Source organism: Salvelinus fontinalis, chromosome 29, assembly GCF_029448725.1.
Source record: "Salvelinus fontinalis isolate EN_2023a chromosome 29, ASM2944872v1, whole genome shotgun sequence".
NCBI lineage: Eukaryota > Metazoa > Chordata > Actinopteri > Salmoniformes > Salmonidae > Salvelinus > Salvelinus fontinalis.
In genome coordinates, this window is record NC_074693.1 from 40,143,093 (window position 1) to 40,161,337 (window position 18,245).

Here is an 18,245-nt window from a genome sequence, read left to right on the forward strand (position 1 = left end):
CCAAGCTAGGTCCACAAGAATTGGTTGGTCGAGATCGGTGTGGAAGAACTTGACTGGCCTGCACAGAGCCCTGACCTCAACCCCATCGAACACCTTTGGGATGAATTGGAACGCTGACTGCGAGCCAGGCCTAATCTCCCAAAATCCGTGCCCGACCTCAATAATGCTCGTTGCTGAATGGAAGCAAGTCCCCGCCGCAATGTTCCAACATCTAGTGGAAAGCCTTCCCAGAAGAGTGGAGGCAGTTATAGCAGCAAAAGGGGGACCAACTCCATATTAATGCCCATGATTTTGGAATGAGATGTTTGACGAGCAGGTGTCCACATACTTTTGGTGATGTAGTGTGTTTTTTTCCCCTTACCTCTTAAGCAGTCCATGGACTGCTCTAAACCATGAAATGGCAATGCTCCTCAGTGGCCGACAACTATACTTAAAGCCAGTCAGAGAGCATGAACATCCAAGTGGGGGAGCTGACAGGAGTGACAACAAAAAAGGGGAAAATATGTTGTGCAAGCAAGCAAATAATAAATAAATATACAATTATATAGGATTATGAAGAGTGAATTAAATTGTTCCTTTGTCTGGCTAGTATCAACAAGGGTTTTCTACAACAATAGCGACATTATCACAGCTAGCTAGTTAGCTAACATTGGATACCTACAAATCAAAATTCACAGGGACTAGCAATGCCAAACTAAACTTAAATGCAATTCTACTAATGTTAGCACTTCACTCAGCATAGTCACACATCATACTATTACAACAGTGCGGCTGTTTTTGGAATAAAATGCTCAATATATTTTCTTAGCCCACTGCAGTAAAAGTTAAATCAGGATCACACAGTTTCTTTCCCACAGTATGGTTATGGACTTAAATAAAGACACCTGTACCATGTCAGATATAGAGTTGAAATTGCATCCCAATATAAGTTGTGTAGAGTTAGTACATCTTCTCTATACATTCATTTCTGTGGCCCTTTCAGACATACGAGAAACCCATGATCTATTCCATGCAATTTCATATAGCTTGCATCGTGCCCAGACCAAAAGGCACGTGACATTCCAATGTGCACCCTTTTATCATACAATACAATTATGTGGCTACATAACATGCAATGTGTTTTATGTGTTATCCTATTGGAACAGAGTGCACTCACTGGCCCACACATGAGGAATTCCCTAATTCACACATATTAGGAAAGAAAACAACTAGCATTTTAGGTCGTACATCAAAGCCCCCCCCCCCCCCCCCAAAAAAACGTAAAAAAGACCAACAATTTTGGGGAAAGAGTGTTGCAAAGAGGGTCTCTGAAATTCAAATATTTTGTTTAGTTTGTTTTTCTATGTGAGCTCCTAAGGGGAACAACTTTTGTTTGTGTTTTTTAGGAGCATAGAGGGAATCGAGATTGGGAACATACAACGAAGGATGTTTGAACCACTCAAACAATTGACCCACATGTGAGTAGTTTGTTCATTTTGTTTTATCAAATTAATTTGATGATCAAACCCGAAATTACACTTTGAATAAAATACTTTGCACATTTTTATCTGGCAAAAAATGAAGCTTAGCCTATGTCTTAATTAAAGAGGCAGTGTTGTAGTTTGAGACAGGCTTGAATATGTAACTAAGCAAATAGGAAAGGGGTAGCCTACATTGTCTAATGCTCTGTATGGCAATAATAATTTATTTTATAAAGTGGTTTCTTGCATCATACAATACAATTTAGTGACCTATTTGACCCATGATTTTACAGAAAATCATTAATTCATGTCAACCCCTTCATAATGTAGAAACTTTAAAAGTCTCAAGCAATGTAGGCCTGCATTGAACACCACATATACAGTAGGCTACTGTAGGACCTAGAAATCAAAAGCTATTCCCATGTGAAAATGTTATGGGATTTGCTCCATTGGTTTTGTTAGTAGGCCTACATTATGCTCAAATAGCTTCCCGAGTGGCGCAGCAGTCTAAGGCACTGCATCTCAGTGCTTGAGGCGTCATTACAGACACGCTGGTTTGAATCCAGGCTGTATCACAACCGGCCGTGATTGGGAGTCCCATAGGGCGGTGCACAATTGGCCCAGTGTCGTCCGGGTTTGGCCGGTGTAGGCCATCATTGTAAATAAGAATTTGTTCTTAACTGATTTTCCTAGTTAAATTAAAAAATATATATATAATAATTGGCTACTGTCTAAAACTGTAAACGCACACTGGAAGTTGCACAAAATTCTCACAATGTTCAAGTTTCCACTCACAATACCTACAATTTGCTGACCAATAAGATAGTTCAGATCACAGTGTCTGCACAGTGTCCTTGCGCCACAGTCTGTAAAAAGAAGCCTCAAACGCACAGCAGTTGATAATGTGAGATTTCCTTCTTTTTTTTTTTAAACATGACTAGAGAGACTCAATGAATACAGCAAAGAGCTGCTGTTTATATGAGTAAGTTCATGTTTAAGTTGTTATTCAGAACTGTCAACAGTTTTATAAGCCATAAAATGTGTTACCAGCACTGCAGCTGTAATGAATGAGTAGCCTTTAGCAAACTATTTCGATAAACTTACATTATTATTTGAGGCTTGTGTCTTTTATAATATCAAGGAATATTTCACTTTTTCTGGTCATAGGAATAACACCATGAATTGATGTATGAGGCAGAAATAAGGCACTGCGACTTAATATTCACCGTCAGCTGGAAGACTGTGTCCCCTTTTCACAGTGCAGGGACGGTGAGTTGGGTGAGCAGGAGCCTCACTGCTGCTCCCTCCCCTCAGACTGACCATCAGATGCAGGCCATCAGTCCAGTAAAAAAGCAAATAATTATGCTCACAGCTGTGCCTCACAAGTAATATAACAAATTATATATTACCAGTGTGATCAAATAGGCTACCTACAATTTTGAAATATAATTTCAAAATGGTCTGAGAACAACATTGGCAGGGCAATTCAAGTTTAGCCAATATGCAGTGCTAATGTATTGGGCCTATAACCTACTGGACAAACCTCATTGTAGAGAACTGTTTTGAACTGGTTAATGTTGCATAGGCTTAAGTTTTCTTAACAGTAGATCTCGGCTTGCATTTTGACTCAAAGTGAACTTGACTCAGAAAAGGTTGGTGACCACTGGCCTAGAGGCTAGGGATGTTATCTGGAGTCTCCTGCTTTCATCCTGGTAATTGATTTCCCTCCTCTTTGTGTTTAGTTACTTTAAGAAGTTCCAGTACTGCGGCTACGCCCCTCACGTGCGCAGCTGCAAGCCCAACACGGACGGCATCTCATCCTTCGAGGACCTCCTGGCCAACATCGTCCTGAGGGTTTTCGTCTGGGTGGTGTCGGCCACCACGTGCTTCGGCAACATCTTCGTCATCTGCATGCGCTCCTACATCCGATCAGAGAACAAGCTCCATGCCATGTGTATCATCTCCCTATGTTGTAAGAGAGACACCTTTCATATCAATTCAACTCAGGTCCCAATTCAATTGATTTAGGGCTTGCCCCAATTATTCGACTGGTTGACTGTTTGGTCGATAGGCTGTTGGTCAACCAAATTGTTTTTGTCAAGCAGTAGCAAATAAATAAATAAACAAATATAGTACCAGTCAAAAGATTGGACACACCAACTCGTTCCAAGTTTTTTCTTTATTTTTGATTATTTTCTACATTGTAGAATTATAGTGAAGACCTCAAAACTAAGAAATAACACATATGCAATCATGTAGTAACCAAAAAGTGTTAACAAATCAAAATATATTTTATATTTGAGATTCTTCAAAGTAGCCACCCATTGCCTTAACGACAGCTTTGCACACTTTTGACATTCTCTCAACCAGCTTCATGAGGTAGTCACCTGGAATGCATTTCAATTAACAGGTGTGCCTTGTTAAAAGTTAATTTGCTTCAAAGAAACCACTACTAAAGGACACAAATAAAAAGAAGAGACTTTCTTGGGCCAAGAAACACAAGCAATTGACATTAGACTGGTGGAAATCCATATTTGAGATTTTTGGGTTCCAACCGCCGTGTCTTTGTGAGACGCAGAGTAGGTGAACGGATGATCTCTGAAAGTGTGGTTCCCACCGTGAAGCATGGAGGAGGAGGTATGATGGTGCTCTGCTGGTGACACTGTCAGTGATTTATTTAGAATTCAAGGGACACTTAACCAGCATGGCGACCACAGCATTCTGCACCGATATGCCATCCCATCTGGTTTAAGCTTAGTGGGAATATAATTTGTTTTTCAACAGGACAATGGCCCAAAACATACCTCCAGGCTGTGTAGGGCTATTTGACCAAGGAGAGTGATGGAGTGCTGCATCAGATGACCTGGCATCCACAAACACCTGACCTTAACCCAATTGAGATGGTTTGGGATGAGTTGGACCGCAGAGTGAAGACAAAACAGCCAGCAAGTGCTCAGCATGTGTGGGAACTCCTTCAAGACTGGTGGAAAAGCATTTCTCATGAAGCTGGTTGAGAGAATGCAAAGAGTGTGCAAAGCTGTCATCAAGGCAAAGGGTGGCTACTTTGAAGACTCTCAAATATAAAATATATTTTGATTTGTTTAACATTTTTTTGGTTACTACATGATTCCATAGTTGTGATGTCTTCACTATTATTCTACAATGTAGAAAAACCCTGAAATGAGTAGGTGTGTTCAAACTTTTGACTGGTACTGTATATACAAAAGTATGTGGACAGCCCTTCAAATTAGTGGATTCGGCTATTTCAGCCACACCTGTTACTGACAGGTGTATAAAATCGAAAATATAAAATAATGTTTCAAGTTTGTTGCACACAGGCCATGCGTAGCCAAAGTGATTTATAGGATTTTTTTCATATTCTACCTGCAGGCTACAATTTATTTTAGTTGTTGGCTTTATGAGGCTATTTTTACATAGTTGGATATGGCAATAGAAGTGACCTTTTTAGGTTTGTATCATTTTCATTTAGATTTGGATCAAATTTTAATTAACCACACGACAATGATTTTGAGATAGGAAGACGTTATTAGAAATGAAATAGTTTCACGAAAATGTGCATATGAAAACCATAACTGGCACTCAGATCAGTAGAAATGGTAAGATAAATTGTCATTCCACATAAGAAAGTTAGCCGACTCCTACTGGCAACTTCAGGAGAGTAACTGCAGAATCTGTGAAAGCCAGTAGGAGCAGGTCGGGACAGGTTAATATTTTTGTTCTTCTGGTTATCTCGCTCTGGCTCCCTTTTGAGTCATGTGTGTCTTATTTCATTAAACAGTGAGCTTAAAGCATCAGACAAGCTTAATGCATATATAGTAGATTTTCTTAAAACACATACAGTGCATTACGTTACAGCCTTATTCTAAAATGTATAACTTTTATTTTTTCCCTCATCAATCTACAAACAATACCCCATAATGACAAAGCAAAGCTCAGGTGCATCCTGTTTCAATTGATCATTCTTGAGATGTTTCTACAACTTGATTGGAGTTCACCTGTGGTAAATTCAATTGATTGGACATCATTTGAAAAGGCACACACACCTGTCTTGATAAGGTCCCACAATTGACAGTGCATGTCAGAGCAAAAACCAGGCAATGAGGTCGAAGGAATTGTCCGTAGAGCTCCGAGACAGGATTGTGTCGAGGCACAGATCTGGGGAATGGTACCAAAAAATGTCTGCAGCATTGAAGGTCCCCAAGAACACAGTAGCCTACAACATTCTTAAATGAAAGTGGTTTGGAACCACTAAGACTCTTCCTAGAGCTGAGCAATCAGGGGAGAAGGGCTTTGGTCAGGGAAGTGACCAAGAACCCAATGGTCTCTCTGACAAAGCTCCAGAGTTCCTATGTGGAGATAGATGGGAGAACCTTCCAGAAGGACATCCATATCTGCAGCACTCCACCAATCAGGCCTTTATGGTAGAGTGGCCAGAAGGAAGCCACTTCTCAGTAAAAAAGCACATGACAGCCCACTTGGAGTTTGCCAAAAGGAACCGAAAGGACTCAGACCATGAGAAACAAGATTCTCTGGTCTGATGAAATCAGAGAAAAACCAAGTCTGATGAAACCTCTTTGGCCTGAATACCAAGTCTCACGTCTGGAGGAAACCTGGCACCATCCCTACGGTGAAGCATGGTGGTATCGGCATCATTCTGTGGGGATGTTTTTCAGCAACAGGGACTGGGAGACTAGTCAGGATCGAGGTAAAGATGAACGGAGCAAAGTACAGAGAGATCCTTGATGAAAACCTGCTCCAGTGTGCTCAGGACCCAACATTGGGGTGAAGGTTCACCTTCCAACATGACAACAACCCTAAGCACACAGCCAAGACAATGCAAGAGTGGCTTCAGGACAAGTCTCCAAATGTCTTTGAGTGGCCCAGCCAGAGCCCAGACTTGAACCTGATCGAACATCTCTGGAAAGACCTGAAAATAGCTGTGCAGCGACGCTCCCCATGCAGCCTGACAGCTTGAGAGAATCTGCAGAGAAGAATTGAAAGAAACCCCCCAAATACAGGTTAACAAAGCTTGTAGCATCATACACAAGAAGACTCAAGGCTGTAATCACTGCCAAAAGGTGCTTCAACAAAGTACTGAGTAAAGGGTCTGAATGCTTATGTAAATGTTATATTTTATTTATTTATTATTATTTTTTTTAAATACATTTGCAAACATTTCTAAAAACTTTGTCATTGTGGGGTATTGTGTGTCGATTGATGATAAAAAAAATATTTCATCAATTTTATAATAAGGCTGTAATGTAACAGAAGGGGAAAAGGTCAAGGGGTCTGAATACTTTCCGAATGCACTGTAGGTCGTGTCTGTATAGGGAAAAAATACAATCGATTGGTCGAAAGAATAGACAACTTTCGGTCAACCAATCATTTTTTTAGTCGGGGACAGCCCTTATTGATTTCAAATAAAGAAAAAACACACTGAAGCTTCAACGCATTATTGTAAGCGAAGGTGAGGATTTGTGACAATATCCAAGGACAATGTCTGTGAGAGGGATGTGGGTGTGTTGATTAAGACGTGGTGAACACCTCTTAGTGAACCCTCACTGCAGGTTTCTTCTATCAGCAAACAAATGAATTGGGGTCTTTAGCTTTGATGTGCAGGCTTAGCTTTTGAACTGTCGACATTCACAGTGGCCACCACTAAACCATTGATACATAGTGTCACGTACGTTGATGGAAGAATCAGACCAAGGTGCCGCGTGGTAAGCGTACATCATTTCATTTGATGAACACAAAAAAAAACTAAACTACAACCGAACGTGACGCTACATGCAGTGCAGAACGCAACTACACACAAACAAGATCCCACAAACTAAAGATGGAAAAAAGGCTGCCTAAGTATGATCCCCAATCAGAGACAACGATAGACAGCTGCCTCTGATTGGGAACCATACCTGGCCAACAAAGAAATAGAAAAACTAGAATGCCCACCCAAATCACACCCTGACCTAAACAAATAGAGAAATAAAAAGGCTCTCTAAGGTCAGGGCGTGACACATAGTATATTTATTTCTTACTACCGTGGGAGTCGGAGAGAGAGCTACATACATCTGGCTACATAACATGTCTGTGTGCCTTTGCTACAAGCCAGGCCCACCTTTCTGCTCTATTAAACTAGCTATGTCACAGATACGGTGATGCAGGGAATGAGATAAACGTGTTAATGGCTTACTTCCTTGGAAGTCAGCAGGATAGCGATATTTCTCAAATTTTCCCTGTATCTGTACCCTGCAATGTAAGACACACCTTTCTGTTCAATTTAACTAAGCTTTGATACACAGTATGCAAGGCTTGAGGTAATATTAAAGCTGATCTACCCACCAAACCCCCCACCCCCGCCAAAAAAAAAGCCTTGAGGTATACAATATATTGAGAGCTTGGGACTATAAGGATCTATCTGCAAAAAGATGAATTGGCTTTAAAGTTCCGAACCCTCATTGGTTTGAATGATGTCAGCAATTTTTATCTTGTACTCTTTTGAACTTAACAACATTAATTGGAGTATTAATAGTACTATATAGGTAGAGAACATTGAACAGAACAAGGATGTCAATAATTAACCTTTGGGAAAAATGCAGATAGAACCCTATAGTCCCAAGCTCTTGATGTATTTAGGACGTATCCTTGTGAAGATCAGAATGTGTTTGGCATACCCCCCACCATCCTTTACACTTTTATGTTGGCATGTCAGATGAAAAATGCTTTTTTGATTTGCACATTTGGTACCTTTCTACATCAAAGGAAGTACAATGACACGGTCTAGAGCTATGTTATAGAATGAGATACTGAGTCATGTGAGAGACAGAGAGCCTAGTGCCGTACAGAGGAAATGTGAGCGGTAAATATGTTGTCTGTTTTGGCATCACCATGACTGCAGTCAAACACCAGCCAGATTAATGTGTTCTACTAAAATGTCATATGTATTCAATTTAAGTGACATCTCTGTTTGATTTCCTTGTGCAAATATATCATCTCTAAGTTGATTGATGGCTTACTGAAAAAGGGGACATCTCAGCAGTCAAACAGACTTCAAAGTTTGGCTAAAGCTTACTTGCAAATATGGAGGTTTAAGATAAAGTTAATATATTACCAGAAAGGTTTGTCATTGCTGCTCATAACATCAGTTATATTCAGTGCATAATTTGTAACTCGGGGAACAAAAAGTGAGCATGAGAGGGAGGTGACAGGAACGCAGAAAAAAGGGGCATAGAGCAGTAGAAGAGTAGAGGCACTTACAGAAGTTGCACACAAGGGGAATATGTTTAGTATCCTAGGGTCCAGGAAAAATTGGGCCTTTTATAAACACCTTTCATGCAATTCCACATCATTTTACATAACTGGAGACTTTGGCAAAACCTTTTTTAATATCGCACAAATGATCGAAATTGGCAGGTTACTTTGACACTGACAAACTGAGAATATGAGATCAATAAAAACGACATTGTCTTGAATCCATCAATAGCCCAGGCCTAGGTGTGTGGAGACAAATATTGTAGGCTACAATATGAGGAGGAAATGATGGTCCTAAAAAACCCAATGATGTGCAGCTCACTCGCTGGTGATGGCTGATGCGCTCGTGCCAAAAGACTATCTCTCTCTTGTTTTTAGTAAAACAATATTTCGAAGTTGATCAAATATTTTGGTAGCCTACAGCAGGAGCCATTTGCTATCCAACCTGTGTTTTCCAATTTAGTTTTTTCACTAACATATTTGCCACGCATTCTCGACTGTTCATTGTCATTTGGCTACAATCCACAGTTAAGCTATTTAAAAAAAGAAGCTATTGATCCTCTGTGGCTAAATTATAGGCATTCTCATGGTGAAGTAGTCAATTCTGAATGATTGAATTTATTTCTGAACAGACAGCAGAACTTTGGCAAATGTATTTAAATCTATCAGTGGCGCTTCAGTTCCTTCAGAATCCTTTGCGCGATTATATAAGGAAATAAATGATATAGTGCAACGCTGGAGAGATGAGTTGCAGGTTCATGTCTATCAGCGCAGATAGATCATATGAAGTGAATCTCATTCTAGTTATGTAAGAGATACTGGTGCGCTTCTCACACAGCCACGGCCACGCGTTGGTCTCAAGCACAGGTTACAATGTTGCGCAAACCCTAAACCCGGGCCAGCCCAACCCGAATCAACCCTTAGTATATTAGGCCTGGGCTGAAAATCTACTTTTTCACATTGTTTTTTTGTGGGGCAAGATAATTAATGAAGAGGCAACTCGAATGAACTTTGATAGTTTTGTTAGAATGTTTACATTGCAAAAGGTGAAAATTATTTTTCATGGCACGAGAGGTACCGGATCTGGTCAAATAGGTTCCGGAACAAAACAGTCCAAAATGGAGAGGTGCCAGATCCTGTTCTGGCAGGATGCGGCTCAAATTAAGCACTGGTTATATTACAAAGTTTGTACATGACAATGTTATTAACCCTGAATGGATTGTTCACTCTGAAATCAATTTGTCCTTCAAATTTACACCTCAGAAGTGTTGAAGTTGAGCTGTACTTATTCCACTTGTAGATGCTCTGAAGGTCTACTACTGAGACTAAAAGCTTGGCCCATTACATTACTGAAGTTTGCATTGCTCCAAGTCTACAGTTTCTCTTTGCTGCACTTTATGACTCTCAAATGAATGTAGAATTAATTGACTATGGAGTAAGTCCATAGTAACCAAGGAGTTAGATTGAAAAGAAATGAGCGTTAACTGATGTATGACGTTTCACTGTAAAAAGTTGAGCAGATAGTATTAATGCACATACTGAGTTCAATTTGGTAATAGTAATTACTCTAGCAACTCACTTCCACCACCCAGGTGCCGACGGACTGATGGGCGTTTACCTCTTCATGATTGGTGCCTACGACCTCAAGTTCCGCGGTGAGTACAACCGCCACGCCCAGGCCTGGATGGACAGCGTCCAGTGTCAGGTGATCGGCTCCCTCGCCATGCTCTCCACCGAGGTCTCCGTCCTCCTTCTCACCTACCTTACCCTGGAGAAGTACATCTGTATCGTCTACCCCTTCCGGTATTTAACCCCTGGCTGCCGGCGCACTGTCTCGATCCTTCTGAGCATCTGGTTTATTGGCTTCATCATCGCCTTCCTCCCCCTGGTATTCAAAGGATTGTTCAGGAACTTCTATGGTACCAACGGCGTGTGTTTTCCGTTACACTCAGAGCAGCCTGAGACAACGGGGGCGCAGGTGTACTCCATCGTCATCTTCCTGGGTGGGTGTCTTATCTAATTCAAGGTCAAATGAGTATTTGAAATGAGTATTTGACCTATTTCCAATGTCATTCTGAAATGACAATTGTTCCAATGGCTCTCTGCTGCTTTTATTAGATGTAGCCTACATTTTATGCCAGTAGCCGGAGGGTTTCTGCCTGGTTCAACTCCCAAGCCCGGCAACTGAACAGACAACAAGAAGGCTGCTGTTGTCAGAATCCGAACTACCGTATAAACTGAGTGTTCAAAACATTAGGAACACCTTCCTTATATTGAGTTGCACTGCCTTTTGCCCCCAGAACAGCCTCAATTTGTCAGAGCATGAACTACAAGGTGTCAAAAGCATTTCACAGGGATGGTGGCCCATGTAGACTCCAATACGTCCCACAGTTGTGTCAAGTTGGCTGGATGTCCTTTGGGTGGTAGACAATTCTTGAAACACACAGGAAACTGTTGAGCGTGAAAAACCCAGCAGCTTTGTAGTTCTTCACACACTCAAACCCATGCGCCTGGCACCTACTACCCCGAGGAAGCTGGTGTGAGGAGCTATAGAGGACTGGCTCATTCTAAAGGCTGGAATGAAATCAATGGAACTGAGTCAAACGTGGTTTCCATACGTTTGATACCGTTCCATTAATTCCATTCCAGCCATTACAATGAGCCTGTCCTCCCATCAGCCTCCTCTGCTACTACTATACCCCGTTCAAAGGCACTTCAATCTTTTGTCTTGCCCATTCAACCTCTGAATGGCACACATACACAATCCATGTCTCAATTGTCTCAAGGCTTAAAAATCTTTCTTTAACCTGTCTCTTCCCCTTCTGTATGGATTGAAGTGGATTTAACAGGTGACATAAATAAGGGAGCATAGCTTTCACCTGGATTCACCTGGTCTGTCTGTCATGAAGGAGCAGGTGTTCCTAATGTTTTGTACACTCAGTGTATACTTCCATTGTACCTTTGAGCAATTTGCTTCAGGGTTACTACACTGTAGGTGGTAGTGTTCCACTATCAGCCTTTCAATGAGGGGTTGGTGGAGAAAACAATTTTCCATGATCTATCTTGTTACAAAGGAAGTAGCAGATTAGGCCCCTAAAACAAATGCATTGCTTGTCTCATTAAATATGCCACACTGGCTTTTATCCCATGTGTGTAAAACTGCAGTAATTACTTGAATTGTGTTGTAAAAGAAATTTCATGTTTTACTTTGTATGGTAATGGACCTACCATTATCTACAATTGAATAAATTCCAAGGAGCTGATTAATGTATTTTCCTCAACAGGCCTGAACCTGGTTGCGTTCCTTATAATCGTACTGTCCTACGGGAGTATGTTCTACAACATCCAGAGGACAGGGACACAGACAACAAAATATAGTAACCACATCAAAAAGGAGGTGACCATAGCCAAGAGGTTCTTTTCCATCGTCATCACCGACTCTCTTTGCTGGATACCCATATTTGTCCTCAAGATTCTATCACTGTTGCAGGTGGAAATTCCAGGTAGGAGTTTCAGTGCTGTCATAATCTGACAATTCTTATAATTTCATACATTTTATTTGGAAACCCAGACAGGCTCAATTTGTAGCTACTATGCAGTGCCATCTTACATCAACATATAATCATTTCAATTAGTCTCTTTTACAGATATTATATTTGCATCATTCAGATTAGTTCCATAATCAACCCTATTTTCTGGTTGGAAATTGAATAGCAAACTTCCAGGCGGATGGGTGTTTGCATGTTTACAAATGGACCAGCATCACAGAACATCCTCCATCCATCGTCTTCTCTTTCAGCCCACCAACCCACCTCACCCCTACTTCCTATGTATGTACTGTATACAGGAATGGAACTTTTGAGCACTAGCCCACCGGGCCTGGGTAACATTAGGGTACACATTTGTTGCCATGCAATATTTGAAAAGACACCATTTCACTGGCCTGACAGGCTAGTTCTAGCTTAATTTACATCCCTGCCTGTATGTTATGCATATTGTCTAAAGGGAGAATGGTATTACAAAAAACACATTTGCGTTGCTCATGTAGTAAATGGACAATAATTTAATCTTCTTCCCGAATAGGAACCATCAGCTCCTGGGTGGTGATCTTCATTCTGCCCATCAACAGCGCCCTCAACCCCATCCTGTACACCCTGACCACACGGCCATTCAAAGAGACCATCCTCCAGGTGTGGGCCAACTACAGGCAGAGGAGACCTCTGATGAGCAACCACACAGCCCACCAACCCTCATTCACGTTGCAGGAGATGTGGCCTCTCCAAGAAAACAGCCAGACCCTGACTTCGCCTGGCGACTACCTGGCGAATCCCTCAAAAATATCCTGCACGTCTCAGCTACTGCCCGTGGAAAGAACAAACGGTGTATAATGCCCTTCGGTTTCAACAATTCATGTGGGTTCATGTGAATGGTACGTTTACAGCATGTTGACGGTTGTAGAGTCGATTAACATTTTGCACTGTGATTTGTACAGACAAAGGATCTCATTGTACACGTTGGACTATGTGCAATTCTACTCTGCTGACGCTTAGACTTTGGCTTTGTGAATGGCTTCAGTTTGATGTGATTATTAACATACTTATTCCTAAAAACATAAATCACACCCGTGAGCATTCATTTCTGTATAGTAGATTGCTCCTGATGTACTGGAGCCTACAGACTGTGTACAGTATTGTAGAGAATAAAGCAATCACTGTCATTCTCTGTTCTGGACTGGGATTGGTCATGTACAGTCCAGTCAAAAGTTTGGACACCTACTCATTCAAGGGTTTTTTATTATTTTTTAAAATGTTCTACATTGTGGAATAATAGTGAAGACATCAAAACTATGAAATAACACATATGGAATCATGTAGTATCAAAAAAAGTGTTAAATCAAAATATATTTTAGATTCTTCAAAGTAGCCACACTTTGCCTTGATGACAGCTTTGCACACTCTGGCTTCCACACATAGCCTACAAGCCATTTTAAAATTAGTAATAAATCCATGTAATATAGCCTACACCTTCACAAAAAAACTATTTATGTATGTATTTTAGACTGGTCTAAAGAAACATGATATGAAGACAATCTTGTCTTTTTCAGAAGAAAATAATAGCATACTTTGAGTTGTCCTGATGTGGCTATGGCTGTGGGCTACACTAGTTAATTTAGAAAACTATAGTATGAAGAACACAACTGAATAAAATATAAATATTTTCTCCAAATGATGTGAGGAGTGAGCACATGCGGCTATTCTGTGTTGAGCGGTTAACGAAGAAATAAGTACTCCTATATGTTTAATTTAGAGTTATTACTGTAACTTTAGTTGTTCGGCTTTAGTTGTTTAGTGGCTTTAGTTGTTAATACATTGTAAGGCCACATGATGAAAGTCACTTGAAAGGCATGAGCTCTGCTTTGTTTTTACGCAGGCTGTACACAAGCCAATGGTCTCTCATTCACAATTTGACAAGCACTTGATAATGCCTCGAATTTCACAGCGGCATCCCCTTTGTGGCCGTATGCACCCTAAAAAAAATCTATATCCTTTGTGGCCCGGAGTGTTGTGTTATGCCCTTCTCCCCTGAGTGTACACGGCTCTCCGTCACGTGATCGGGTCTTTCTCACAGGCTACAAGTTAAGACACACACATCGGGGACGCAACAACTTATCCAATTCCAAGGTGCATTTTGAAGATATTGGATGTCCACATTTACTTTGTCAGCCAACAAGATGAGTAGGCCTAACGAACAGCAAAAGCACTAGCGTATGTAAATCTACTATCCCCCATAGTACAAAAGTTGACCTATTCCATTCTGTGCAAGAAATAAATATTCCAAACAGTCTGGGACAGTTGTGGGATGCGATAGATCCCAAATTAATACAACCACTAGCATCAAAAAACCTTTTTTATGCAATGTGGCTGACACAACAGATTAGAACGTTTAGCTTAAAATGTTGATAAACTATTAGGCTATTTCTTCACATTATAAGCGCAGCAATGAACACATAAGCGTGAATGTTCCACTAGCGGAAAACACCCGTTATCAAAAGTGACTGCAAATGCAATTATGCATGTAATGCTTTCATTATAAAAGGTGAATTTCTATGGTGAAAATGTTCTTCCCTAAACTTGAAACTCACCCACTGCTTATATAAGCTAGTTAGGCTCTACACCCCTTGTAATCGGATTAACTTCTCTAGGATAGGTGGGATGGTAGCGTCCCACTTGGCCAAAATCCAGAAAAAATGTAGCGCGCCAAATTCAAATATATTACTATAAAAATCAATCTTTCATGAAATCACACATGAAAGACACCAAATGAAAGCTACACATGTTGTGAATCCAGCCAACATGTCTGATATCAAAAAGGATTTACGGGGAAAGCACACAAAACAATTATGTTAGCTCAGTACATAGACACAGAAAAACACAGACATTTTCCCAGCAAAAGATAGTAACAAAAACCAGAAAGAGATAAAATGAATAACTAACCTTTGAACATCTCCATCAGATGACACTCATATGAAATCATGTTACAGAATACATTTGTTTTGTTCGATAATGTTCATATTTATATCCACAAATCTCGGTTTACATATGCCTCCAAAATATCCGGAGTAATTACAGAGAGCCACGTCAAATAACAGAAATACTCATCATAAACTTTGATGAAAGATACATGTTTTACATATAATCAAAGATACACTTGTTCCTAATGCAACCGCTGTGTCAGATTTGTAAAAATAATTACGTGAAAAGCACACCATGCAATAATCTGAGACGGCGCTCAGATAGTAACAACATTTCTCCGCCATGTTGGAGTCAACAGAAATACGAAATTTCAACATAAATATTCCCTCACCTTTGATTATCTTCATCAGAATGCAGTGCCAGGAATCCTAGTTCCACAATAAATCGTTGTTTTGTTCGATAATGTCCATTACTTAACTTATGTCCAATTAGCTAATTTCACTAGCATGTGTAGTACACGTGTACAAACGCTCGCGCAGATGCAGGCAAACGTCGGACGAAAACTTCCAAAATGTTATATTCCAGGTCGAATAAACTGGTCAAACTTAGTAGAGAATCAATCTTCAGGATGTTGTTATCATTTATATCCAATAAGGTTCCAACCGGAGAATTATTTTCAGTCTCTATAAGTAATGGAACGCAAGACGATATAATGAGGAAAGCGCGTGACCAAGAACTGGCAATCTGCCAGACCACTGACTCATTCCCCTCCCGTCCGGTCCCACAACACAGCATAAGCTTCATTCCACGTTCTACTGACTGTTGACATCTAGTGGAAGGCGTATGAAGTGCAAACAGATCCATATATTACAGGGAATTGAATAGGCGATGACTTTAACAATGACCACTCCCAGAATTTTCACTTCCTGTTTGGATTTTTTCTCAGGTTTTTGCCTGCCATATGAGTTCTGTTATACTCACAGACATCATTCAAACAGTTTTAGAAACTTCAGAGTGTTTTATATCCAATAGTAATAATAATATGCATATATTAGCATGTGGGACAGAGTAGGAGGCAGTTCACTATGGGCACGAAATTCATCCAAAAGTGAAAATGCTGCCCCCTATAAACAAAGAAGTTAATGTGCTTAATTTTAAGAAGTTATTTGACCACTATAGTTGGGATACAAACCTTATCAAAACATATAGGCCTATGGGCTAAGCTACATGAGGTGTGCGACTATGAAAAAGTCGCAAAAAAAGGCTGTTTCTTTTGCTGGGCATCATTCACAAGTGATAACATATCATTCACAAGTGACAGGCTAATATTGTCACCCATCAGACTATACTTGATTTAATATTGTCTTTACATATACTAAATAATATGTGAAACATTTGCTTTGATTTAGAATGGACCATCATCATGCACCTGTATCAAAACGGGCAGCGGGAAAGAATACATGTCATCTATGCACTTAAATAGCGAATGGAGGACACTTTTCCTCGTGGTTTATTTTCATGCCAGTCAGGTAGGTTATACTCCGGTTGTAAATATAGTATTAGGAAAGTTGAGAGGTAAATATAGTAAGCCTATAGAAAGCTGAAGGGATCCTCTTTTAATTAGCGGCCTTCACTTGGTTTTCTCCTGCAATTGCATAGCCTATAGAAATGTTGCGCAACATGAGCTCATGGGCTTTCATGTAGTGTTTGATTAGATTTTTTTTAGAATAAATTTGCATTGATGTCAGAGTGATTAGAGAGAGACAATAGAATGTGGAGTACTAGGCAGTTAGCAAGTTTGGTAGGCTACTAATGACCAGCAGCAGCATCCGAGCTTGGAGAAGCCTAATTACCGTGACTAAAACGGTCATGTGGAATTTGACTGCCTTCATGACTCGTGGCGGTAATACGGTCACCGCAACAGCCCTAGGTTCACCTTCCAACTATTTTATCCATTTTAGAATAAGGCTGTAATGTCAAAAAATGTGGAAAAAGTCAAGGGGTCTGAATACTTTCCGAATGCACTGTAATGATGAAATAATCTATGAGAGGAGCAGTGAACTGCTGAAGGATTCATGTTTCTCATTTTAAGGTACAGGCTATGCAGACTGCAGAGGTTCTGCCCATCTTTGATGACCACTGGAGGCAAGAAATGACAGGATGTTCAAAGGTCTCAATTTACAGTTGCTGATAACAGTGCTACTGTGTCATTCATTCTTTGTAAGGAAGGATGAGCTATCGTAATATTTTCACTGTCTCTCCCACACTTTACAATATGTGTGTTATCATTCGATATTTTATTTGTAGTAATATGTAATAAAATCAACTGATGCCAGAGTTGAGTGGTCTTCAAATATTTCTGATGTATTGATTTTTTAACTTTTTTTGTTACTCTTTGGTTCTATTTTCACAAGTACAGTACCAGTCAAAAGTTTGGAAACCTACTCATTCAAAGTGTTTTTTTTTTTTTTAGTTACATTTTCTACATTGTAGAAAAATAGTGAAGACAAAAACTAAGAAATAACACATGGAATCATGTAGTAAGCATAAAAGTGTAAAACAAATAAATATATATTTTATATTCTTCAAAGTAGCCACCTTTTGCCTTGATGACAGCTTTGTACACTTGGCATTCTCTCAACCAGCTTCACCTGGAATGCTTTTCCAACAGTTCTGAACGAGTTCCCACATATGCGGAGCACTAGTTGGCTGCTTTTCCTTCACTCTGCAGTCCAACTCATCCCAAACCATCTCAATTGGGTTGAGGTCAGGGGATTGTGGATGCCAGGTCATCTGATGCAGCACTCCATCACTCTCCTTGGTCAAATAGCCTAAACACAGCCTGGAGGTGTGTTGGGTCATTGTTCTGTTGAAAAACAAATGATAGTCCCACTAAGCGCAAACCAGATTGGATGGCGTATCGCTGCAGAATGCTGTGGTAGCCATGTTGGTTAAGTCTGTCTTGAATTCTAAATAAATCAGACAGTATGACCAGCAAAGCACCATCACAACTCTTCCTCCATGCTTCACGTTTGGAACCACA

The 18,245-nt window shown here is 40.3% G+C and overlaps 1 protein-coding gene across 2 annotated transcripts in view; it reads left to right on the plus strand.

Annotated features, from left to right (window-relative positions):
• rxfp1 (relaxin family peptide receptor 1) overlaps window positions 1–17,537 on the plus strand; it is a 138,137-nt gene extending 120,600 nt beyond the window's left edge. For both annotated transcript variants that reach the window (XM_055889302.1, XM_055889301.1), the window contains 5 exons: window positions 1,386–1,457; window positions 3,203–3,432; window positions 10,322–10,732; window positions 12,014–12,232; window positions 12,813–17,537. In XM_055889302.1, the coding sequence (XP_055745277.1) occupies window positions 1,386–1,457; window positions 3,203–3,432; window positions 10,322–10,732; window positions 12,014–12,232; window positions 12,813–13,117 (1,237 nt within the window). In that variant the 3' untranslated portion in view covers window positions 13,118–17,537. The remainder of the gene's footprint in view (window positions 1–1,385; window positions 1,458–3,202; window positions 3,433–10,321; window positions 10,733–12,013; window positions 12,233–12,812) is intronic.
• The last annotated feature ends 708 nt before the right edge of the window (window positions 17,538–18,245 follow it).